The sequence below is a fragment of the Rhinoraja longicauda genome, chromosome 8 (assembly GCF_053455715.1).
Source record: "Rhinoraja longicauda isolate Sanriku21f chromosome 8, sRhiLon1.1, whole genome shotgun sequence".
Taxonomy (NCBI): domain Eukaryota; kingdom Metazoa; phylum Chordata; class Chondrichthyes; order Rajiformes; family Arhynchobatidae; genus Rhinoraja; species Rhinoraja longicauda.
In genome coordinates, this window is record NC_135960.1 from 65,001,101 (window position 1) to 65,027,927 (window position 26,827).

General features: G+C 45.6%; 1 protein-coding gene across 5 annotated transcripts in view; it reads right to left on the reverse strand.

Moving 5' to 3' along the window:
- LOC144596046 (E3 ubiquitin-protein ligase HECW2-like) overlaps nt 1-26,827 on the reverse strand; it is a 339,372-nt gene that overhangs the window by 147,687 nt on the left and 164,858 nt on the right. For all 5 annotated transcript variants that reach the window (XM_078404133.1, XM_078404134.1, XM_078404131.1 and 2 more), the window contains exons 3-4: nt 21,052-21,159; nt 10,387-10,481 (exon numbers count right to left, since the gene is read on the reverse strand). In XM_078404133.1, coding sequence (XP_078260259.1) covers nt 10,387-10,481; nt 21,052-21,159 — 203 coding nt within the window. The remainder of the gene's footprint in view (nt 1-10,386; nt 10,482-21,051; nt 21,160-26,827) is intronic.

Below are 26,827 nucleotides of genomic sequence, written 5' to 3' on the forward strand. Positions count from 1 at the left end.
TGAATGGCGGTGCTGGCTCGAAGGGCCGAATGGCCTCCTCCTGCACCTATTGTCTATTGTAAAAGAAAAGTTCGGTGATCTGCTACGACTTTGACAGTCGCCGGCAGTCGCCAAAAAAATCGCCTAAGTGGGACAGGTGCTTTAAGGGGTGCGATCAACAGATTTTCAATTTGCGGAAACCAGGAATATGGAGATTGAAAAGTGAAGATGAAGATGAAAATAACGGTAGTGGCAGAGTGAACCAAAGGCCATGTGGCCGCCACCTGTTCTTTTTAACATGTTAAATACCTTATTTCATGGGTGAAGTTTAATTATCTACATAGATCAGTTAGGGGTGTAGGTTGGTTTGGTGCTATCAATTTTATGAAAACACATTTTTTAAATGAAAAGTTAATGAGGGAAAAAGGGTACATATCGATTAGTTCAAAATTATTCAAAATGGATTACTTTAATCACGCACTATTCATCATAAGCCCATAAAATAAAATATGGCCTTAAAGTTGGACGAGGTTAGCCTTACAGAGCAAAGAAAATGTCTGAAGAAGGGTCTCGACCCGAAACGTCACCCATTCCTTCTCTCCCGGAATGGCGGGACTGTCGTATGTTGAAAGGCTGGAGCAATTAGGCTTGTATACACTGGAATTTAGAAGGATGAGGGGGGGTCTTATTGAAACATATAAGATAATTAGGGGATTGGACACATTAGAGGCAGGAAACATGTTCCCAATGTTGGAGGAGTCCAGAACAAGAGGCCACAGTTTAAGAATAAGGGGTAGGCCATTTAGAACGGAGATGAGGAAGAACTTTTTCACTCAGAGAGTGGTGAAGGTGTGGAATTCTCTGCCTCAGAAGGCAGTGGAGGCCAGTTCGTTGGATGCTTTCAAGAGAGAGCTGGATAGAGCTCTTAAGGATAGCGGAGTGAGGGGGTATGGGGAGAAGGCAGGAACGGGGTACTGATTGAGAGTGAACAGCCATGATCGCATTGAATGGCGGTGCTGGCTCGAAGGGCTGAATGGCCTACTCCTGCACCTATTGTCTATTGTCTATTGAGATGCTGCCTGACCTGCTGAGTTACTCCAGCATTTTGTGAATAAAGAAAATGTCTTTCCAGAGTATCAGAAAACTAAAAGAAATCCAGAACTAAAGGAAATATTAAACCTTACTTGACAAATGTTCTAACAATGTATTAGTTTGCAGTGTAAATGTAGAATGGAAAGGGAGAAGGAATATAAATTCTGCATATTTTCTTGTTTAAACCCCAGGGAACTTTTAAAGCCATCTAAACAACCACAAGAACGCCATAATAAAGGAAATAGCATATTTAATATTTCAAAGCATGCTTCCTGTGTTATTAGGATGCAATAAAATCACACCCAGTAACCTCACTGCCAATTTTACTGAGTACTAAAAGGTTATGTCCTATTTTCCTGTTTATAACATTACTTCGTGGGCACTTTTTTCCCCCAAGAAGTGAATCAGACTTTTTTCCAGTTCGCCTTCAGTCCAAAAGAATTAAATGCAGTGGGCAAGTCTTTAGACTTTGATGAAACAACAGAATAAACAATGAGTCGTGCGAGTGCGCAGAGGAATGGGAGTGCAAGGACAAGGTTGAGTCATTAGTCTTTTTGGTGCCTTGGAATAGATTATAAAGAGGATTGCTTTGAGGCCTTGCAGGCTTCAAGTACAAAGGGAAAACCTTTTACATTCCCTGCACATTATCCTTACTCAGGACATTGTTCAATATGCACTGGTCACCATCCTCAAGACTCCCACCTACCATTGCCAAGCAACCCGGTAATCGTTTTTCTCTCTTACATGGGGTTATGGGGAGAAGACAGGAGAATGGGGTTGGGAAGGCGAGATGAATCGGCCAAGATTGAATGGATGGGCAGACTGGATGGGCGGAATGGCCTAATTCTACTCCTGTTCCTTATGACCTTATTTATGACCTTGTTGAATATCTGTGGGGCCAAATGGGGAGCAAATTATTTTTACGGGGAGCATTTATTTTCCAATGTCACATCTCCTTGAGCTCAAGAGCAGCCGGCCAAATGCGGGCAGGTACATTTAAATCACAACAAATGGCTTAGTGTTTTCACACGTTTCATTTTGTGTTACTGCTGCCACTACCACGCTAGGTGCAACTGTTGCCTGCAAATCATCTTGCGTCTAGTCTTGGGAGTTGCAGGGAGGAAAGCAGATTCAAACTTAAAAGGACCGTATTTGCTGCATCAAAAAGGTGTTTTAAAATGTTCATTAGTGAACTGTCCTACCTTTTAAAAAAAAGTACTGTCCTGGCCTCTACATTTCCCCTCCCAAAAGTCTAATGGATATCTTGTTACTTGTTGAGAAAGAGGCACAGTTTGAGCTGAGGGATTGCAGTAAATGGAAGCTAAACACCATTAATTCCCCAAAGTGGAAAAACAGACCAAGCACCTTCCACCTGAGTGTGACATTGTGTTTAGTTTATTGTCACGCGTACCGAGGAACAGTGAAAAACTTTTGCTATGTGCAAACCAGTCTGCGAAAGACAATACATGATTATAATTGAGCCATCCATGGTGTACAGATATGTGATAAAGGGAATAACATGCATAACATTTAGTGCAAGATAAAGTCAGTAAAGTCTGATCAGATAGTCCGAGGGTCTCTATTGAGGTTGGTCGGAGTTCAGGACTGCTCTCGAGTTGTTGGTAGGATGGCTCAGTTGCCTGATCACAGCTGGGAAGAAACTGTCCCTGATATAGAGCCAAAGCCCACTCAAGCAACAGCCAAGAGTTAACTGTGCAAGTTGTAACTTCAATTAAAGACTGGCTTCAGCACAGAGACTGATACAGTTGGTGCCTGCAAACAATCACTACCACTTGGTTCAAGAGCAGTGAATATCAATAACAATCACCAATTGGCAGTGCTAAATACAATCAAGTATGTCATAGTTTGCCTCAGTGAGTCATAGCCAACAAAAAACATGTCAGGACAACACAAGTTTAACAAAAGATAGACACAAAATGCTGGAGTAATTCAGCGGGACAGGCGCGCGGCATCTCTGGTGAGAAGGAATGGGTGACGTTTCGGGTCGAGACCCTTCTTCAGACTGCCAAATTACAATTAATGCACTCAATCGTGGTTAGATTACAGCTTTTTAAAAAGAAATTGAGATTATCAGGTTAAAATGAGAATTGAAGCTCAGAATACACTGAAATAACTGGAGGTTACGTGGGGCATGATTGTTTCCTCGGCCACTGGGATGCTGCCTGTCCCGCTGAGTTACTCCAGCATTTTGTGTCTTTCTTTTGTTAAACTTGTGTTGTCCTGACATGTTTTTTGTTGGCCATGACTCACTGAGGCAAACTGTGACATACTTGATTGTATTTTGCACTGCCAATTGGTGATTGTTATTGATATTCTGCAGCTCGTTCCCACACAATGTTAACAAATGCAGGGTGTGCGTCGGTACAGACAGCACCCTCATGACGCAATAACCAACGTTCACTGATCTCCTCACTTCCATTAAAAGAACTAGATTTCTGTGACTTGCAACTAATTTGTAACCAAGGTTTCAAAATGTGCAATAGAAGCGTGTTTTACAGAAGCTGTCATAGTACCTTCATTTTATAACAGACCGTTTGCTTTAAATAGTACAAGGATAAGTGGCCAAAGGCACACTTTGTACCCATCGTGATGGTATGGCGAGTCCGAAACTTGCTAGTTGTAGACGAAGTTTATTGCAGCCGCAATACACGAATACAGAATCAAAACAACAAGTTACAGGACAACCAATATAAACTTACTGTCTTCCTTGAAGACTTCGCCGAACTGGCTAAATCGGGCGCCAAACGCGCACCTGACATCGCTGGCCAATCAGCGATGTCGTTTGCTGGACCAATCCTCATGGTCGCGTTCCCACGTGACCTCGCTGGCCAATCCGAGGGTTCGACGACCTGGACCATTCTCTATGGTCACTACATGACCCCCCCCAGAACCCGAGGTGCGGAACCTAGCAGGGAGCCGGATTTCGCGACCATAACGAGTACGGAGAGGGACAGCCTGAACCACAGGAGCCGGAGGTTCCGGACTTGGTGGAACAGCCGGAACGGGAGGTTCTGGAGGAACTACCGGAACGGGGGGTCCTGGAGGAACTGCCGAAACGGGGGGTCCTAGGGGAACTGCCGAAACTGGAGGTCCCGGAGGAACTGTCGGAATGGGGGTTTGTGGACTGGGCGGAACTAACGGAGGTCGGCCTCTTCCAGGGGTTTGACCGACCAGGACTGGTTGATCTGGGTCCAAATGGGCAGGTTTGAGCCGGGACACCGAGACGAGTTCACTCTTGCCGCCCATGTCTAAGGTGAAAGTAGCCGTTCCCTTACGTAAAACCCGAAACGGCCCTTGATAGACCCTCTGCAACGGGGCGCGATGGGCATCTTTACGCAAAAAAACAAACTCACAGTCCTTCAGGGAAGACGGTTCATGTACCATGGGACACCCATGACGTGAAGTCGGCACTGGAGCCAGGGAGCCCACCCGTTCCCGGAGAGCTGCTAACGCTGATGGGACTGTAGGGAGCAGGGCTGAAGTGTCCGGAAACAGATCTCCAGGTACTCGAAGGGTCGAGCCATATACCAGCTCCGCGGACGACGCACCGAGATCTGGCTTAGGAGCCGTCCGGATGCCCAACAGAACCCAAGGGAGTTGGTCTACCCAGTCTGGGCCTTCAAGCCTTGCACAGAGGGACGCCTTAAGTTGGCGGTGGAACCTTTCCACGAGTCCATTTGCCTGGGGGTGATATGCAGTTGTGGGTTGTAATTTGGACCCGTACAGTTCCGCCAGCGCGGCCCAGAGGGACGAAGTGAACTGTGGTCCTCTGTCAGTTGTAATAACTGCCGGGACCCCGAAACGAGCTACCCAGTGAAGGGCCAAAGTCCTAGCACAAGACGCTGACGAGATATCACACAATGGGAAAGCCTCTGGCCACCGGGTGAACCGATCCACCACCGTGAGGAGGTGGGTGTAGCCCCGGGAGGAAGGCAAAGGCCCGACCAAATCCACGTGGATGTGGAAAAAACGAAAAGCCGGGACTTCGAAATCCTGTACGGGGGGCTGGACGTGGCGCTGGACCTTAGCGGTCTGACAGGGCACGCAGGAACGTGCCCATCCCGCTACCTGTTTCCGCAGGCCATGCCAGACAAACCTCGCTGCCACCAAGGCAGAGGTGGAGCGGATGGACGGGTGTGCCAGCCCATGAATGGCATCGAAAACCCGGCGCTGAAGGGAGGGCGGTACTACCGGCCTGGGGCGAGGAAGAGAAACATCGCACCAGACTTTCGTGCCCTCCGACCCACAAGCTACCTGGGCCAACTTCAATCCCGAAGTGGTGGACTGGTACGTCGAAACGGTATCCGCCAGGAGCTGTGCCTCCGCGAGCTCCTGAGGATCCACTTCGCAGTCCACCGCCGAAATAGGGGGAAAAGCAGGTCTAGACAGGGCGTCAGCAACGGCATTCAGCTTACCCGCGATATGACGGACATCTGTGGTAAATTCTGAGATAGCAGTCAGGTGCCGCTGCTGGCGGGCCGACCATGGGTCAGACAATTTCAAAAAAGCAAATGTTAATGGCTTGTGGTCCGTAAATGCCACAAATGGGCGGCCCTCGAGGAAATACCTGAAATGACGGACAGCTAAATGGAGAGCTAGAAGCTCTCGGTCAAATGCGCTATATTTCAGCTCGGCCGAATTTAGTTGCCGGCTGAAAAACGCTAAAGGCTGCCAACGGCCACCAACCTGCTGCTCCAGAACCCCGCCCACCGCCACGTCAGAGGCGTCAACCGTCAGGGCCGTGGGGGCGGAGGGGCTCGGATGGACCAGCATGGTGGCGTCTGCCAAGGCTGCCTTAGCTGCCGTAAAAGCCGACTCTGCGGTCGGGGACCACAACAACTCTACCGGATTACCTGCAAGGCATTGGAAAAGTGGGCGCAGGACTCGCGCCGCTGCCGGAACGAATCTATGGTAGAAATTAACCATGCCTACGAACTCCTGCAGCCCTTTTACTGTGGTAGGCCTGGGGAAAGCCCGGATAGCCTCCACCTTCTCTGGCAAAGGGACAGCGCCGGCAGGGGTAATTCTGTGTCCTAGAAAATCGAGAGCAGGCAGGCCGAATTGACATTTGGAGGGTTGAATAATGAGCCCGTGGTCTTGGAGCCGCTGGAACACGGTCCGCAAATGGGCCTGGTGTTCTTGCACTGAGGGGCTGGCTACCAGGATGTCGTCTAAATAAATAAACACAAAGGGTAAACCCCTGCCCACGCGGTCCATCAGTCGCTGGAAAGCCTGTGCCGCGTTCTTTAAACCGAAAGGCATACGCAACCATTCAAACAACCCGAACGGAGTAATAGTTGCAGTTTTTTGTATGTCCTCCGGTCACACCGGAATCTGATGGTATCCTCGCACCAAATCGATTTTGGAAAACACCACCGCTCCTTCCAGTCCAGATGAAAAGTCCTGTAGGTGCGGTATGGGGTAGCGATCAGCCGTGGTGACAGCATTGAGACGCCGATAATCGCCACATGGCCTCCACCCCCCAGATGCCTTGGAGACCATGTGTAACGGCGAGGCCCACGGGCTGTCAGACTGACGAACAATTCCCATTTCCTCCATCTTCCTGAACTCCGCCCGTGCCACCACCAGTTTGTCTGGCGGTAGTCTCCTGGCCCGAGCGAAAACGGGAGGGCCTTCAGTGCGGATGTGATGGACCACACCGTGCTTAGCTGAAGGTGCGTCAAAACGTTGGACGAGCAGCTCTGGGAACTCTGCCAGAATCGCAGCATACGAGTCGGGGGCCGCGACGACGGCCTGGACAGTAGGGCTGGGCGAGGAGGCGATTGCCGGAGCGACGTGCTCGTCTTCAGCAGCGGGTCGGAGGTCGTTACCGCGGACATCAGGAACCAGTGAAAAAGCCCAGAGAAAATCTGCGCCCAGGATCGCTTGTTTGACGTCGGCTATGATGAATGGCCATTCGTACGTGCGGAGGCCTAAAGCAAGGGACATCTTCCGTGTGCCGAAAGTGCGAATTGGGCTGCCGTTAACCGCGATGAGGGTGGGACCTGTCTTACCCGATCTGGTTTCGAGGTCGGTCGGCGGCACTATGCTGACGATGGCTCCGGTGTCTACCAAAAATTCTGTGTCCGTGAATCGATCATGGACATAGAGGCGCCGGTTCTGGCCAATCGTAACTGCCCCTATGTACGATCGGCCGAGGCATTTCCCGCGAAGGTACAAGGCAAACGACAGTTGCGGGATTCGTTACCCCATCGTAGGTGATAATAGCACCAGCCGCGCTTGTGCGGATCTTTTTGGCGGGCTTTCGGGGAATTGGCGGGAGACGTGGCGCCATCTTTCCGTCGCTGTGGCGTGGTCACCGATGTCGAGACTTTGTTGATGGAATCACTTGCCTTGTTTTTTCCCGCTATGAGCGCGTCCGCTTTCGCTGCATATGCTTCGGGGTCCTTAAAAGAACAATCCGTAAGCAGCAGTCGGACATCCTCGGGAAGTTTCTCGCGGAATGCCTGTTCAAACATCGGGCAATCCGTATGCTCACCGGCTAGCACCATCATTTCAGCCATGCGGACGGAAGGCAGTTGGTCTCCAAGCTCCGGTAGGTGCAGAAGTTTTGCCGCACCACCATGCTTATTTAACCCGAAGGTTCGCAGTAATGCCTTCTTCATGGTTTCGTATTTGTCTTCCGCAGGTGAATTTATGATAAACCGCATCATGCGCTTGGTTGTGTCCGGCGATAGAGCGCTGACGAGGTAGAAGTACTTCGTGGAATCGTCCGACACCTTCTTTATGTGGAATTGAGCCTCGGCGTGGATAAACCAAGCTTGCGGTGCGTACGTCCAAAATAACGGAAGATGAACGCCTGCCGCGCTTGACTCCGGTGTGCCCTGCTCGGTCATCGTCAACGAGGCGTCGGGTTCCTGCTCAGTTGGTGATCGTCCAGATCACGTTCGGGGTCACCAATATGGCGAGTCCGAAACTTGCTAGTTGTAGACGAAGTTTATTGCAGCCGCAATACACGAATACAGAATCAAAACAACAAGTTACAGGACAACCAATATAAACTTACTGTCTTCCTTGAAGACTTCGCCGAACTGGCTAAATCGGGCGCCAAACGCGCACCTGACATCGCTGGCCAATCAGCGATGTCGTTTGCTGGACCAATCCTCATGGTCGCGTTCCCACGTGACCTCGCTGGCCAATCCGAGGGTTCGACGACCTGGACCATTCTCTATGGTCGCTACAATGGCATGCTTTTAGAAAGACACCACCTGTGTACAAGGTATATTCTACCATGTAAATAGAGTCATAGAGTGATACAGTGTAGAAACAGGCCCTTCAGCCCAACTTGCCCACTCCGATCAACATGCCCCATCTACACTAGTCCCACCTGCCTGCGTTTGGCCCATATCCCTCTAAACCTATCCTATCCATGTACTTGTTCAAATGTTTTTCAAACATTGTGATAATACCTGCCTCATCGACCTCCTCCGGCAGCTAGTTCCATATACCTACCACCCTTTGTATAACAAAAAAAGGTTGACTCTCGGGGTCCTATTAAATTTTCCCTTCATCACCTTAAACCCAAGTCCTCTGGTTCTCGATTCCCCGATTCTGGGTAAAAGACTTTGTGCATTTACCCTTTCCATTCCTCTCATGATCTTGTACACCTCTATAAGATCACCCTCATCCTCCTTGCGCTCCAAGGATTAAAGTCCTAGCCTGCTCTACCTCTCCCGAAAAATCAGCCCCTCAAGTGCTGGCAACATCCTCGTAAAAATGACTGCGAAATTTTAGAAACTCATGTCGGGTGTCAGGAACAGTCTGGGGTGCAAGTGGATGGGGAATGGGTGGATGGGGGTGACATTGTAAAGCAGAGTCTCAAGATCAATGGTGATAACTGTGTATTACAGAGAGAGCTCTTTTGCAAGGTCCATGGGCAGCAGAACATAGAGATTCATTGAATGTTTATTGGTTTGTGCCACCATTTTATGTTGCATTTTATGCACAACATAAAATGGTGGCACAAACCAATAAACATTCAATGAATCTCATGCGTGAAGCTTGTACTCGTTTCTGACCATTACACCAACTGGCTCTCCTACTGCACATCTTCCTTCATCATAGGCTCAGATTCTGCTAGAGTACACATCTTAAAGCATTTACAAATGAATATCACTTTTTAACTTTTTTTGCCCAGAGAATTTTGAAAACATAAGCTGACAACAACATAACAGGAATGGGAGCACAGTTATTGCTGCCACAGGAGAACAACAGAGTGGACTATGTATAGGAAGGAACTGCAGATGCCGGTTAATACCAAAGATAGCCATAAAATGCTGGAGTAGCTCAACGGGTCAGGCAGCATCTCTGGAGAAAAGGAATTATATCTGAAGAACTATAACATCGCCTATTCCTTTTCTCCAGAGACGCTGCCTGACCCACTGAGTTACTTAGTTCATTAACAGATTGAACAATGTCTCTCAATTCAATAAGCGTTAAGGAATGGGAAATAAAAGTGAAAGTACTGGACTGTATTTGTTGCAAAAGCAGAGATAAAAAAGGAAAGAGAGATGGAAAGAAAGATCATGATGGATTTGACTGAGCAAGGGAAATAAAAACATTTGACCTTTTTAAAAATCAATAACAATTATGAGCACGTAGGAACAAAAAACACACCTTTAATTTCTGAAAGAAGATCAATTAATAATCAACAATAATTACATTTAAAAATAAATACCCATGCTGTTCGTTGCGAGGCGAGGTTTTTTGTGGCAAGTTCAATAAATAATCAATACACAAACATGAAAGTCATTTCAAAGTGAAGTTGTCATTCTTACAAAGTTAACAGAAGAGTGCTGCACGTAGGTAGTTACAATTATCGACCATTACATATCAATAGTGCTCTATCTTCTCCTCCCTCACAACAATATATGTCCCACTTGTTCTTGGCCACTTCCTCGGTTGTGTTGTATGTCAGCATATTGGGTTTAGCAATCTAGAAGTTGACACACATTCAGATTTGATGAGCAATAAATCCATCGCTGCTTAAATTTGGCCTTTTAAAAATCATAAACACTCTGCTCCTCCCAGATTACATGGCTTACTTACAGCGAAGAAATAGCACTTATCAGCAACTGATTTCGTGCTGAGGGTGTTATTTTTGGCCGAGTTTAATCCTACTGTAACCTGACCACGCAGAGGAGTGCTTCCAATTGGCCAACTTGTTGGGTCACTGGCGATTGACAGGGAACAGATCAAACACCATTTTCCGCAATCACTGTCCACAGCCTTGAATCAAACCAACCAAAAATATATAGTAAGTTTCCTACTCACCATAGTAGTGGAGTTTTTCACTGTAATGCATGGGGTGGTGGCTCGTAGTGCTCCACTTACACCATGGTAGTATTTAAAACAGATTTTAGTTTCAGCTGAGGAGCAAAGAGAGAGAAAACTGCATAAATTCAACGATTCCAGAAGAATAATTTTAATTTAAAAAAAAAAAGTTTTTAAGATCTGTGTTACATATTTCGCCAAGTATTCACTATAAATTGCCATTGCTTAGAAAGAAACAAATAGCAGGAGCTGCTTGGCACTACTGCTAAAACTTGACATGGTCCTGTTGCCCTCTGGGCTGGATGACACATTAGATTCCTTTGATCAACTCTTACATCCAACATTATGCTTAGTGATGGTCATTTGATAGCATCTATTTTGCCCCTTGCAGATGGTGCCAAGCTCAGCCACGGGCATCTTGTGACAGTGGTCAGGTTTGTAGAGTGTGTCAATGGTGACACAAAAGTAGAGAGCTTTCACCGATACATGATGCAGAAATTGGCCTGCACTTTTGCAAATGGGATTCCATGAGATAACTGGCCAAGGGAGTTTATTATAGTATTAAAAGGTTCTTTGATGCAACATATACAGTAGACAATTATAATACAACCACAACAGGACTCAGACGGGTATTCTCCATTTGTAGCTGGTGGAACTGAGTGGGCTTTGCCGCATTTGTGGAGGGAATAGACAGATGGCGTTTCACATTTGAACCATTCTTCACACTGATTGAAATGAGGGAAGAAAGCTGGAAAAGAAAGGGGGGAGCAGGATAAAGTCTTGCAAGTGATAAATGGATATACGTGAGGCGGGGATGTTGGGGGGAAGGGATTTGATGCAGAAGGGTGGAGTGACAAAGCTACGGGTGAACAGGAGACAAAGGGGTGTCAGATAAGGATAGAAGAATCGGGCGGCCATGGTGGCGCAGCGGTAGAGTTGCTGCCTTATAGCGAATGCAGCGCCCGAGACCTGGGTTAGATCCCGACTACGGGTGTTCTCTGTACGGAGTTTGAACGTTCACCCCGTGACCTGCGTGGGTTTTCACCGAGATCTTCGGTTTCCTCCCACACGCCAAAGACGTACAGGTATGTAGGTTAATTGGCTTGGTAAATGTAAAAATTGTCCCTAGTGTGTGTAGGATAGTGTTAGTGTGCGGGGATCGCTGATCGGCGCGGACCCGGTGGGCCGAAGGGCTTGTTTCCACGCTGTATCTCTAAACTAAAGAAGACAAGTGAAATGTTTAACTGGAGGGGATATTCCAGGTGAGACGGAGGCTCATGTGTACTTCTTCAAACCTTGTCTACTGTACATGGTCAATCGGTCGGTCCATTCCCTCTACAAATGCTCGTGATGTGGCCTTGATTACAGTAGTAAGACCGAGCATAGACTAGAAGGTATCACAAAATGCTGGAGTAACTCAGCGGGTCAGGCAGCATCTCAGGAGAGAAGGAACGGGTGACGTTTCAGGTCGAGGCCCTTCTTCAGACTCAGCTTAGACAATAGACAATAGACAATAGGTGCAGGAGTAGGCCATTCAGCCCTTCGAGCCAGCACCGCCATTCAATGCGATCATGGCTGATCATTCTCAATCAGTACCGCATTCCTGCCTTCTCCCCATACCCCCTCACTCCGCTATCCTTAAGAGCTCTATCCAGCTCTCTCTTGAAAGCATCCAACGAACTGGCCTCCACTGCCTTCTGAGGCAGAGAATTCCACACCTTCACCACTCTCTGACTGAAAAAGTTCTTCCTCATCTCCGTTCTAAATAGCCTACCCCTTATTCTTAAACTGTGGCCCCTTGTTCTGGACTCCCCCAACATTGGGAACATGTTTCCTGCCTCTAATGTGTCCAATCCCCTAATTATCTTATATGTTTCAATAAGATCCCCCCTCATCCTTCTAAATTCCAGTGTATACAAGACTAGACAACCATTTCACCAAACACACGCTCTCTGTCCGCCATGGCTTGCTGGATCTCCCAGTTGCTCACCATTTTAACTCCTCTTCCCATTCCCAGACCGATCCTTCTGTCCTGGGCCGCCTCCATTGCCAGAGGGAGGCCGCACACCAACTGGAGGAACGGCACCTCATGTTCTACTATGGTAGCTTCCAACCCAGTGGTTTGAACAATTAATTCTCCAATTTGAAGTGACGCTATCTCCCCCCACCCCCATCCACCCTGGTGTGCACACACTTCTCTCACCATTTGTCACCCTGACCCTTTCCCCACCATTGTACACTTACCTCCCATATCCAAGACAAAATTCCCATTTTATCCCCCATTTTGTCCTCACCCTTATCCCCTTCCTGAAATATTCCTTCTCTAGCTTTACACTTCACTCCTCTCCTTCGCTGATATACTCTTACTCCTTATACTGCTTTTCATTGGTGGCCTTCTGTCACTGACTCCACTCATCTGCCAATTAGCTTCCCCCCCCCCTCCCCCACCTGTACCCATCTTTAACTTGCCAGGGTAAGTCCCGCCCCACCTCACTTTTCCATCTTTTTCCTCCGTATGACAATCAGTCTGATGAAGAGTCCAACCTGAAATGTCATCTGTCCGTTCCCTCCGTAGATGCTGCCTGACCCACTGAGTTTTTCCAGCACTTTGTGTTTTGCTCGAGATTCCATCATCTACTTTCTCGTGTTTCCATTTTCCTTTTATATGTTGCACGATATAAGGATAGCGGAGTCAGGGGGTATGGGGAGAAGGCAGGAACGGGGTACTGATTGAGAATGATCAGCCATGATCACATTGAATGGCGGTGCTGGCTCGAAGGGCCGAATGGCCGAATGGCCTCCTCCTGCACCTATTGTCTATATATGTCAAGCACTATGCCTCCGTTCAGTCAGTATCGATGCACTCAGACAGCCAGATCTTGTGAGAGTACAACAGCACTGTACATCAGGAGAGATACTTCCATCACATGTTAGCAGAATGCTCCTTTTATTTCATTCACGAGGCTATAAGTGTTAGGTTCAGTAGATTCGACGTGAGTCCAATCGAACTGACTGAAGAAATATTTAAGGAGGCCGAAGCACTCTATATTTGGGAAGATACGGTGTCAGTGTTTTGCAAATTAAATTTAAACCAGCTTCAGTCTAACTATGGTAGCTCATTGCTCAAAGTAGCTAGTCCAGTTCAAGTCTTCCTCAGTCAAATAAATGTTTGCAATCTAATGCTTGTACCAATTATTTTAAATCAACACTCTCCCCCCTTCTACTGTCTACTGTTAAGAGTAAAGCTCTGGGATGCATGGAGGAGAGTCACTTGCCACAGGGTACCCGAGTTCTGAGCTGAGTTACTCCAGCATTTTGGGTCTACGCTAATTCTGAGGGTCCCTTGCAGCCCCAGTAATCAAAATCTGGGTGCAGAACGTAATGCCCCTTTCTTGTGGCCACATTGGACACTGCCATTTAATTTGGGACAACTTGACATTGAAGCCTCAGTACACAATGTATATAACAGTGGAGATCTACTGTTATATAATGGATAACATCAATAGAAGTCAGGCGCATTTTCAATCACTGAAATATTCCCTTGAATGGTCTTTAAGCCCCATTGAAATGTTTCATGCTTTCCGCTGCTTTTGTAAGTGAGGCATCAGACTCAACTAACCTGCCTCTGGTTTTATTATAGGGATCAAGATATGCTCCTGTGCAGAAGAAGATCACAGATCAGTTGGAAAAGAATTGTGAAAAAGTTCCATACGTGAGTGCACTGTGGATGTCCTGCATTTGCGGGTATTTTCAGCATTCAAATAGGATATTATTTTTGGTGGGAAAGTGACTGTAATGTGCAGGATCAGCTTTGATGTTGCCATGTAGGCGTGCAGGCTAGAGGGGGCTGTGGAGTCCAGGTCCTGTTCTAACCTTTAAGTTTTGTTATTGTGCCCTGCAAGATGTGACCTTTGGCTTCATGCAGTCTGGAAACAGCAATAAAATAGAAGTGCGTAACCAAATCAACATGCTCTTTCTCTTCTTGAGAATAACGGCTCAGTTAATCTCAGTGCTTTGAGCATGCAGAAGTCCAGAGTTAAAATATTATTTTTGCTCAAATGACACAACCATCCACTCTCAAGTTCTAAATCGTGTTCACTGTCAGAGTGACAATATTTTGTATTTTACAAGTGGTAATTGATGTATTCGGAAGTGGTGCTGGTTGACAGTTAGTGAAAGACGACCCGTTGTTTGGGTATGTAGAATGATGGTCCATAGTTTTACTCACAATGCCTGCCACACAGTAGTGAAAGGTAGGGTCCAACCTACAAGTTCAGACAATCTCAAACATTCCACGGGCTAATAAAAAATTGACTGTTTGTTAAATTTTAATCCCTTCACTAAATAGTGTTGAATACCGAACATGTTAAAGAATTTATATTCCTTTAGGGTCCCGGGAATGAGTGGGTTAAAAAATATGATGAGCTTTTGAGGGCACTGGGCCTTTATTCATTGTTTAGAAGAATGAGGGGGGACCTCATTGAAACGCATAGAATTGTGAAAAGCTTGGATGGAGTGAATGCGGATTGGATATTTCCACTAGTGGGAGAGACTTGGACTAGAGTTCAAAGCCTCAGAATTAAAGGATGTTCCTTTAGGAAGGAGACGAGCAGGAATTCCTTTAGTCAGAGGGCGGTCAATCTGTGGGATTCTTTGCCACAGAAGGCTGTGGAGGCCGTCAATGTTTTTTTAAGGCAGAGATATAGATTCTTGATTAGTAAGGGCATCAGGTGTTATGGGGAGAAGGAAGGAGAATGGGGTTTGGAAGGAGATATAGATCAGCCATGATTGAATGGCAGAGTAGACTTGATGGGCTAACTCTGCTCCTATCACTCGTGTCCTTGAAACACTACATAGAATCTAGGCAACCCTCACAACAGAAATGGCGGTTGCCTTGCCAACCTTGAGCTCATTGGACTGAGCTTCTTGTAGCTTGAAGGTAAAGCAGAATCCTCTTTACAAACTGTTTGAAAATGAATCAATGATTTCTGGCGCTGTTACTGATTATCACTGCCAATTCCTTCTCCCGCTTCCACACAGCAACATTTCTAAGAATTTATCACATCTTTCATGCCTTCTGTTGTGCAGTGCAAAGAGGAGGCCTTTGCTTCCTTCCCATCGGTATGGTCATTGTTCTTCTGAACAATAGAGCACATCTTGTCAGCTTTGCCAGTCTTCAAACACACAAATCCATACCAATAATACGTCAGAAGCAATCCAAAACCTCTTCCAGTAAAATGACAGGTAACCCCATGGGGTGCGTGTAAAGCAGTCCTGCTAGATAGCTATTGACACTTTGCAGAAGAGCCCTACTGACTGGACTCAAGACAAGCTCAAGCTAGTTCAATTCCTCCATCGATCGATATGAGACTCTGCAAATGAGCACATCATTTTGAGACCTTTCATTACCTCACAGGAGATGCTGGTACATATCGAAGGTATCAGTCTGAAGAAGGGTCTCGACCCGAAACATCACCCATTCCTTCTCTCCAGTGATGCTGCCTGACCTGCTGAGTTACTCCAGCATTTTGTGATACTTTTATTACTTCACATTCATTTCCACTGTCTGAAACCATGTTGGTTGAAAGGGCAGACAATTTTTTCTGGTTGGGAAATTGACATATATCACGTGGCGGCGCCTAACGGCAGCGGCTGACTAGCAGTCTGTCCGTCTTTTTTTTCCCTTTTTTTGTTGTGTGTCGGTGTTGGGATGGTTTTTATATATATTTTTTTGGTTGTGTATGTGTGGGAGGGGGTGGTGGTGTGGGTGGGTGGGTGTGGGGGGAACTTTTCTCTTCCTCACGGCGCGGGGTGCGGCTCGGCTGCGGGGCCTAACATCGCCCGCTGCGGCTCGGCCGCTGGACTTTACATCCCGGTGCGGCTTGGCCGCTGGACTTTACATCCCGGTGCGGCTTGGCCGCTGGACCTAACAGTGCCCGGTGCAGCTCGGCTGCGGGGCTTAACATCGCCCGGTGCAGCTCGGCTGCGGGGCTTAACATCGCCCGGTGCAGCTCGGCTGCGGGGCTTAACATCGCCCGGTGCAGCTCGGCTACGGGGCTTAACATCGCCCGGTGCAGCTCGGCTGCGGGACTTTTCACCGCTGGTGCGGCTCGGCTGCGGGACTTAACATCGCCCGGTGCGGCTCGGCCGCGGGGCTTAACATCGCCCGGTGCAGCTCGGCTGCGGGGCTTTTCATCGCTGGTGCGGCTCGGCTGCGGACTTGACATCGCCCGGTGCGGCTCGACCACGGGACTTAGCTGCGCAAGGCTTGGTCGCGGGCCTTTCATCGCCCGGTTCGGCCGCGAGACGTTTCAGCGCCCGGTGCGGGGACTGTGCGGGTCGGTCGGGGACGAGCTGTCTGTCCGTGGGCGTGGGGAAGAGAGTGGAAGTTTTGTTGCCTCCATCACAGTGAGGGGGTGTTTGGAGTCACTGTGATGGACGTTTGTGTTGGGGTTATGTGTCTTGTGTTCTTTTTTTTTCTATGACTGCTATGTAGTTTCGTTCGGTACTTCGGTACCGAACGACAAATAAAGCTCTGTTATACCTGTTATACCTGTTATGTTATATCAAAAGACGATGGTCTTTAAATTTGCCAGTTAGAAGACTGATCTTTAAGATTAATATGTGCAACATCATGGCCATTTTGAAGGTTTATTAATATTTGGATATTTCATCAACATTTTATGCAAGTCCTCATTTTACACAAAAATTCTACTTTCTCTGCAAGGCACCGTCATAGAAAACACTATATATATTTTTTTTAATTCTTTATTTTGGCATAAGGTCTCAACAAATCAGTTACAAACAATAAGAAAGGACATCGAGTGGTATGTTGGAGATGTGTTGACATTGTTTTGCTAACATAGTTCATCTCAAATGGAATTAGATAAAGGCTGATCGACCAAACCTTGTGTCATTGGGAAATAAAAATCATGTCAATGGGGAACACTGATAACTGTCCCCCTTCAGGGTACACTGCACTGTTTTAAGACAATGTCCTGAAATTTAAATGTTATTTTGGTCATTTTCCTTCGAGGAGCAAACGTTATGACTGAGTCTCTAAAATGTGGCAAATTGTATTTTAACCAACTCAGTTACAGCAAAGCAGAAAACTGCTTTTGCCTCAGTGGATATTTTTAAGGCAGAGATAGATAGATTCTTATAAGAAAATAACTGCAGATGCTGGTACAAATCAAAGGTATTTATTCACAAAGTGCTGGAGTAACTCAGCAGGTCGGGCAGCATCTCGGGAGAGAAGGAATGGGTGACGTTTCGGGTCGAGACCCTTCTTCAGACTCTTGATTCTGATCTTAATCAGATCTGATCTTAATCAGATCTGATCTGATCTTAATCAGATTCTTGATTATTACAGGTGTCAGAGGTTATGGGGAGAAGGCAGGAGAATGAGGTTAGGAGGGAGAGATAGATCAGCCATTGATGGGCCGAATGGCCTAATTCTACACCTATTTCCTCATGACAGGACCTTAACCTAGGATAGAATGGGTTCTGTCCCTCTCACTAACACTGGCCAGGGTTCGATGAAAAGGCCATGTGAGGCCTTTATCATTATCAGCAGGAGACACAAGAAACTGCAGATGCTGGAATCTTGGGCAACAATCAGGCTGCTAAAGGAACTCAGCAGATGAGGCAGCATCTGAGGAGGGAAATGGACAGAAAAGACGGATTGGCACCCTTCAGACTGCTGGAGGGGAGATAGCTGGTAGACAGAAGTGAGGGGAAGGGGTGAAGTAAGAGCAATTGTTTACAGCAGGCCTATTCCTACCTGGTTGTGATTAGTTCTTGCAAACGTTGGAGGACAGATTTTACAGCCTTTCAGCCGCAAGAAATTTGTCATTCGTGAATATAATCAAGAAGGTTCAATTACCACGTCCCTCATTTGAAGAAAATTGTGTACCGCAATTCCAAATCGAACCATTTATATTTGCAGCGAGAACACAGAAAATGAAAGGTGTTTATGTAGTTTCTATATTCAGACTCCGAATGCCTGTTCATGTCATTCTGCATATATCTTTTTAAAACTAGAAGACTCACTTTAGTAATTATCAAGTAATCAAATAGGAAACATTTGTCCCTTGAGGCCTATGTTGTAATAAATATAATATAATCATGTACAACACCAACTCCATAATTTGTTTAAATGTGTTGTACTTTCAACTTATGAAAAACACATTTGATAAAAATGTGCAGGTTACCCTATGTTCTTAACACTAATCGAAACTGGGTACTTTAAAGCCACACAATTACACTCGTGACTACAGGCAACATTGCATAAATAGTCCCTATTTTCTCTGCAGCTTGAGCTAAAAGTGACCAAGCTTGTTGAGTGACAAACCCTCTCAGAGTTTAAATGAAATGCAACTCTTTCAGGAAATATCAAATGCACAAGTACTTTTTTTCCCAGAGAACCCACGCTGGCCTTTATTTTTAGAAGCACCCCTGCTTAAAAATCTCTTGCGTACCACAACAAAAATGTTATAACACAAGGAAGAGATACCCTATCATCAGAGAGGAATGTTGCGCTCAGTCTGGCCTGTGTCCGGTTACTCGTCTATAAACACCTATTCCTCAGCTTCTCGGAGTAGATACATCTGTAGTCACTGGAGAAGACATTTCCTGTTCCCACATGCGACATTCACATTCCCGTCAGCCTGCATGAAAACTGACACTGGGCTCCTGCACTTCTTTCAAGGGTTTCAAAGGCATAAAGGCACAATGACTTAATATTAAAGGCCTTTGTATAATGCAGTGATGATGCACTTAGTTTAGACAATTTAATTTTATAACTTGGAACTGTATTTTTATTAAGATTTTACTGAAGTTCAAGTCCCACATCTGTCTCAGGAAGTGAAATTATCAGACATGACCTCCCTCCCCTAAAAGAAACATCATCATCATCCTGGAATAAAATCCTTGATGGCTGACCCAGCAGCCCACTTCCAAATCTTTCCCTCCAAAGTCCTTGAAGTTGTTGACGCTTCACAAAGCAATCCCTATCTCTTCAGCAAATCCACACGCGAACCCAAACGCAATGCATTGATAAAGACTTACTCAAGTTATAAATAACATCCTGCACAGTTATGGACCGTGGTTCTTGTCTGTTAATGCAGAGGGACAGACGGAGAGAGAGGGACAGACAAGCACAGACAGAGAGAGAGAGATACACACAAACAGAGAGAGAAAGAGGGAGGGAGGGAGAGAGAGAGAGAAAGAGGGAGGGAGGGAGAGGGGGAGAGAGGGAGAGAGGGGGGGGAGAGAGGGAGAGAGGGGGGGAGAGAGAGAGAGAGAGAGAGAGAGAGAGAGAGAGAGAGAGAGAGAGAGAGAGAGAGAGAGAGAGAGAGAGAGAGAGAGAGAGAGAGAGAGAGAGAGAGAGAGAGAGAGAGAGAGAGAGAGAGAGAGAGAGAGAGAGAGAGAGAGAGAGAGAGAGAGAGAGAGAGAGAGAGAGAGAGAGAGAGAGAGAGAGAGAGAGAGAGAGAGAGAGAGAGAGAGAGAGAGAGAGAGAGAGAGAGAGAGAATACCCATGCACTTTGTGCATTTTAAAAAAAAACCTGAAATCCGTAGTAAATGTTTACAAAGAAACAAAGCATAAAATGCGCATACACAGTAACCAATCTGACGTACTGTAAATATCAGACCAGCCTACATCAGGTACATTAGTTTCATACTGAAGGAACCATGCACACCTGAGGAATATTACTTTTTGACCAGATTCCAGGCATTAATAGTTGAGGTTAAAAGCTGTGAACCAAAGCTTTTCCTCTGTCAATTGAACAAGACACCTAAATCAAAACAAAGTGTGACTTTGCCATTCTTAGCAGCTAACCAGGAGGCATGACTACTTTTTCAAAATGATATATAATATGTTCATTAGTTACAAAATAAATAGCTGGTCATCCAAACAAAAATGGAAAATGTTGGGAGGCGCACAGCCGGTAATGGGGAACGAAACAGTCGGCCTGTCGGGTGGAAGGTACTTCATTGGAATTGGTTTAGGTAGGAGTTGTGTGCTTTAGGATAAAGCCGAGGGGAGGAATGGAGATAACTGAGAGAATGTCTATGATCGAGTGCAGGCCAGGTTGTCAAGCAAATCATTACTTTAAAAAAGGCAGCTAGAGAAAGAAAAGAGAAATGAAACAAATGATTCCTAAGCTGTGGCCACATCTGTAGGGAGAGAGAAAGATAGAGTGCGGGGCGTTAAATGGGGCTTAGCCGCAATTGTTAAAAATATGATTGACTTTAAACAGCTGCAACGCAGAAAGGTGAAGTTGGGTGGTTGTTCCTCGAAGTTACATTGGAAATCGTTGGAGCAGAGGCGGACAATGTAGGGAGAGGGTTCACAGTGAGAATAAGAAAATAACTGCAGATGCTGGTACAAATTGAAGGTGTTTATTCACAAAATGCTGGAGTAACTCAGCAGGTCAGGCAGCATCTCAGGAGAGAAGAAATGGGTGACGTTTTGGGTTGAGACCCTTCTTCAGACTGATCACAGTGAGAATGTAATTTAGAAACTAAATGAGTTTAATTATATCCTGAGAAAATCCATGGGATATTTTACGGCATTAAACATTTTTGTAACAAAGCGAATTATGTTGTTGCCATTCACCAAGTTGTTTCAATATCACAAAGTACAAAATAATTTATTCTTACCCTCCATAAAGTACGGCCCAAGCTCAATCCGCCACACAATCTGCCCTTTCAGGGTTCCATTTACACCCCGATTTTTGGAGTCCCAGACATTTCCTGGAGAGGTCTCATCTTTAAAAAAGAAGATAAAGAGAAGAAATATATATCTGGTAACATAGAATCCATTTACTTCCATCCAGTGCCCAGAGAACAGCCAGAAAACTGAAATACGGTTTGTAAAAGAGCCATCTAGACATCAAGAACATTTTAACGATTAAGACTGCTTTTGTGATTGAACGCTTTTTAAGCCATCAACCAAATGGGAGTTTGACAAATGTTCAGTAAGCACTTCAGTACAGTTTGTAAGTAATAATAATTAATGCACTGAATATTCATGAGGCACGATAATGCAATTTTAAATAAGCATAATTATTAAATATACTGTACATGTCGGTTATTATTTGAAAAATGTTGACAATGAGAAAGCTGTGAAATATTTTGTTACAAGTCCACGCATAATCTTTTGAATATCAACAGTGCACAGAGTTGAAAGCAAAGTAGCAGAATCAGAATTTCATCAATATAAATAAGTGAAACCAAGGAATAAACTAGAAAATCATTGTAGATTTTACAGCACAATCATGACATTTGGACAGGATTATGCTATTAACAACAGTATCGGTGCCCTCTCCCAGTCCAACATCCCCAGCGCTGAGACTAATCACAAGATTAGAAACACAAGACATCCCAACCAAGCACTCACTATACACTGAGCGCCATCACAGCAAAACCTTACTGGGGAAGAGCAAACACTTCAAGAATGTTCCCAAAGGCACGTAGAAACATAGAAACATATAAAATAGGTGCAAGAGGCCATTCGGCCCTTCGAGCCAGCACCGCCATTCATTGTGATCATGGCTGATCATCCACAATCAATAACCCGTGCCTGCCTTCTCCCCATATCCCTTGATTCCACTAGCCCCTAGAGCTTTATCCAACTCTCTCTTAAATCCATCCAGTGATTTGGCCTCCATTGCCTTCTGTGGCAGAGAGTTCCACAAATTCACAACTCTCTGGGTGAAAAAGTTCCTTCTCACCTCAGTTTTAAATGGCCTCCCCTTTATTCTAAAACTGTGGCCCCTGGTTCAGGACTCGCCCAACATTGGGAACATTTTACCTGCATCTAGCTTGTCCAGTCCTTTTATAGTGTTATACGTCTCTATAAGGTCCCCTCTCATCCTTCTAAACTCCAGTGAATACAAGCCTAGTCTTTTCAATCTTTCCTCATATGTCAGTCCCGCCATCCCTGGGATCAATCTTGTGAACCTACGCTGCACTGCCTCAATTACAAGGATGTCCTTCCTCAAATTAGGAGACCAAAGAGTACACAATACTCCAGATGTGGTCTTAGCAGGGCCCTATACAACTGCAGAAGAACCTCTTTACTCCTATACTGAAATCCTCTCGTTATGAAGGCCAACATGCATTAGCTTTCTTCACTGCTTGCTGTACCTGCACGCCAACTTTCAGTGACTGGTGTACAAGGACACCCAGGTCTCGCTGCACCCCACTCCCCCTTACCTGACCTAACACCATTGAGATCACCTTAAAAAGGTAACATCGCAACCAACTTGATGGAACTTTTGATAGACAAAGAAAGCTGGAATAACTCAGTGGGTCAGACAGCATCTCTGGAGAAAAGGAATAGGTGACGTTTCGGGTCGAGACCCTTCTTCAGACTGAGAGGCAGGGGAAAGTGTAACGAGAGATATACATGGTGATGGATGATGTGCAGAAAAGTAACGATGATAAAGGAAACAGACCATTATTAGCTGTGTGCTAGGTGAAAACGAGTACAGACAATGAAACTCAACAAGATAACTTTGAAGCTGGTACGACTTGGGTGGGCGAGGGATGGAGAAAGAGGGGATGCAAGGGTTACTTGAAGTTAGAGAAGTCAATGTTCATATCGCTGGGTTGTAAGCTGCTCAAGCGAAATATGAGGTGCCAGGAACTTTTGCATGGTGACCAATCACAATGTAGAAGTAGCATCTGGGACTGGACTGAGAACCTTGTTCCTTTGTCAAAACCTCAACTAATATCTCCTCCTAAACTACCCACTGTAAAGGGAGCATTATAGGGGACTGAGAATGCATCCTTGTGGTACACCAGTATTGAGAATTATTGTGGAGGATTTGTTGCCACCCATCCTCACTGATTGTAGTCTGTAGATCAGAAAGTCAAGGATCCTGTGAGTTTGGAGATAGGTTTGGATGAAATTATGGTGTTGAAGGCAGAGCTACAGTCAATAAATAGGAATCTAATGTAGGTGTCCTTGTTGTCTAAGTGCTTCAGAGGGCCACATAGTTGCTGTTGATATTGCCCGACTTCACTTTGTAGCCCGTTATAACATGCAGGCCTTGCCACAATCTATGGGCAATAACTATGGGTATTTCCTAACTTCTTAAATTCAAGTTAAACACAATTGCAACCCCATAAAACTCCACAAAGATCAGCAGTCAAAGAAGCCGTCGTGAATCATGTTATCCCAGGACAAGGAGAAATGGAATAAAGGAAGATAGAGGCTAAAAGCTGGAGTAACTCAGCGGGTCAGACAGCATCTCTAGAGAAAGGGAATAGGTGAGGTTTCAGGGTCGAGACCTATCCCCTGACTCTCAGTCTGAAGAAGGGTCTTGACCCGAAATTTCACCTATTCAGAGATGCTGCCTGCCCCGCTGTTACTCCAGCTTTTTGTGTCTATCTTCGGTTTAAACCAGCATCTGCAGTTCCTTCCCACACAATGGAATAAAAGAGTTTGGAACTAGTTCCTGTCCTGTCCATTCCAGGCCAGTTTTCAAGCCACGAATTGGCCACTGCATTAGGTATTAGATGATAAGATATAGGAGAAGAATTAGGCCATTCGACCCATCAAGTCTGTTCCACCATGGGCGGCACAGTGGCGCAGCGGTAGAGTTGCTGCCTTACAGCGAATGCAGCGCCGGAGACTCAGGTTCGATCCTGTCTACGGGCGCCCTCTGTACGGAGTTTGTACGTTCTCCCCGTGACCTGCGTGGGTTTTCTCTGAGATCTTCGGTTTCCTCCCACACTCCAAAGACGTACAGATATGTAGGTTAATTGGCTGGGGAAAAATGTTTTTTTTTAAATCCCCCTAGGGTGTGTAGGATAGTGTTAATGTGCGGGGATTGCTGGGCGGCGCAGACCCGGTGGGCTGAAGGGACTGTTTCTGCGCTGTATCTCTAAATCAAAATCAAACCATTTGATCATGGCTGATCTATTTTTCCATCTCAATCTCATGCCTTAACCCCGTAAACGTTGACACCCTTACCAATCAAGAATATATCAATCTCCGCTTTAAAAATACCCAATGGCTTGGCCTGCACTGCCGTCTGTGGAAATGAATTCTACAGATTCACCACCCAAAGATATTAAACATCATAAGTGTTTGGGCTCCCAATAGGCAGAGCCAACAAGGTTCGAAACAGTTCAACAAAACGACAACGAGGCATTCTTCAGGGGAATCCCTCCAAAATCCTGCTGGACCATAATGGGCTGGAAATCTGACACATTTGCTCTGTCCTGCCCCATTTTCACGTTCACAAGTTATAGGAGTAGAATTAGGCCATTCGGCCCTTTGAGTCTACTCCACCATTCAATCATGGCTTATCGCTGCCGCCTAATCCCATTTCCCTGCCTTCCCCCCATAACCCTTGACACCCATTCTAATCGAGAACTTGTCTATCTCTGCCTTAAAAAGATCCACTGCCTTGGCCTCCACAGCCCTCTGTGGTATTGAGTTCCACAATGAACTACCCTCATGCTAAAGATGTACCTCCTCGCCTCCCTTTTTAAAAGAGCGACCCCATTTTGAGGTCATCTATACCCTTTTAAATCTCAAGCTTGAACTCTCTTTCGTAACAGTCACAGCCTCACCCCATAAACCAGAAGTCAGTCCTTTATGAACTTCTGAATTTAGACAATAGACAATAGGTGCAGGAGGAGGCCATTTGGCCCTTCGAGCCAGCAACGCCATTCAATGTGATCATGGCTGATCATCCACAATCAGTACCCCGTTCCTGCCTTCTCCCCATACCCCCTGACTCCGCTATCCTTAAGAGCTCTATCTGGCTCTCTCTTGAATGCATTCAGAGAATTGGCCTCCACTGCCTTCTGAGGCAGAGAATTCTACAGATTCACAACTCTGACTGAAAAAGTTTTTCCTCATCTCAGTTCGAAATGGCCTACCCCTTATTCTTAAACTGTGGCCCCTTGTTCTGGACTTCCCCAACATTGGGAACATGTTTCCTGCCCCTAACGTGTCCAACCCCTTAATAATCTTATACGTTTCGATAAGATCCCCTCTCATCCTTCTAAATTCCAGTGTATACAAGCTTAGTCGCTCCAGTCTTTCAACATATGACAGTCCCGCCATTCCGGGAATTAACCTAGTAAACCTACGCTGCACGCCCTCAATAGCAAGAATATCCTTCCTCAAATTTGGAGACCATTGGACCAATGGACCAATTTGGGCCATTCCAAGGAATTACTGGGGTCTATGGGTGACTCTGTTAATCGCAATAGGAACCATGGGTTCACTGGAACCTGGACGCAGAGCTGGGGTTCAACAATTCTATCACTGAAGGACACTGAGAACAAGGAGGTTCAATTGGTCAGGTTTCAAAGAAATTCAACATTTTTTTAAAAAGATCGCTTATTATATCCCAATGAATAGAGAAACCTAACACAATATTACTGATCGTAGCCTTATCTTCTCTCCTAGGATATATTGTTGGCATCCTTACCGGGCAAATGTCATTTCCCTGCATCCATATGTTTTGGTGTGAGGATCACCTCAGGCACAGCGTTGATTTCAACACTGACTTTACGAAATGTACGAATAAAACTATTTTAAAAATCTACAATTATAACAACGTGCTTTCAATTTCAAGAAATCTCCAATTGCCCCTATGGGGCCAAGTGCCACCAAGATTTTTTAAAAACACCTAACCCAGGAGGAAACAATTAATTTATAAATCGGAAGAGAGCAGCCAAATTTGGTCTGCTTAGTAAAAACCCAGCTTTTAATGGTTAATCCAATTGTATCACTCGTCTATAAAAAATAATTTTCCTTTTATGTTCTATTTGCCTAAATGATGATGATTTACGAAATGGGGAAATATTGTTATGGGAGCAGTAATTAAATATGTTGACATTCGGAAGCCCAATTATTGTATCTTTGCGGTTTGAAAATATTTATGGTTCGGAGATAGCCTGTGACCGTAATGTTAATGTGCCTGAAACTTAGGCAGGGACAAACAACATTCAAATATTTTTGAATTTCAGATTAAAAATTAAATGCTGAAATGTAACTCTGCTGTTTAAGAATGAATTGGTGCCTGGGTGCTCAAGCCTTGAAAATATTCATTCATTCAAGAAAATGGTGCTCACCAAGACGCCAGTTCTATAGCAGCACTATGTCCGCATAGTGTTCAATTATTCATTGAGCAACACAGCAGTTCAGCCTTCATAAGTCACCGAGCAATCTGACAGCATCTAGATTTGATTCAAGTCATCCAAGCAAAAGGAATTAATTGAAGTTGGTCCATTTCTTTTCATGATCATTAAGCGCATGTCGCAAATGTCAGAGGATGATTCCTATTGAACTAAACTCACAAACTTTCTCATGTTCACCCAGTTTCATAGTTTGTAGACTTTTCTTGTCGATGTTTTCCTGCGGTCTCGGGTTCCTGCCTGCCTGCCTGGGCAAGTAATGGCAAACCTT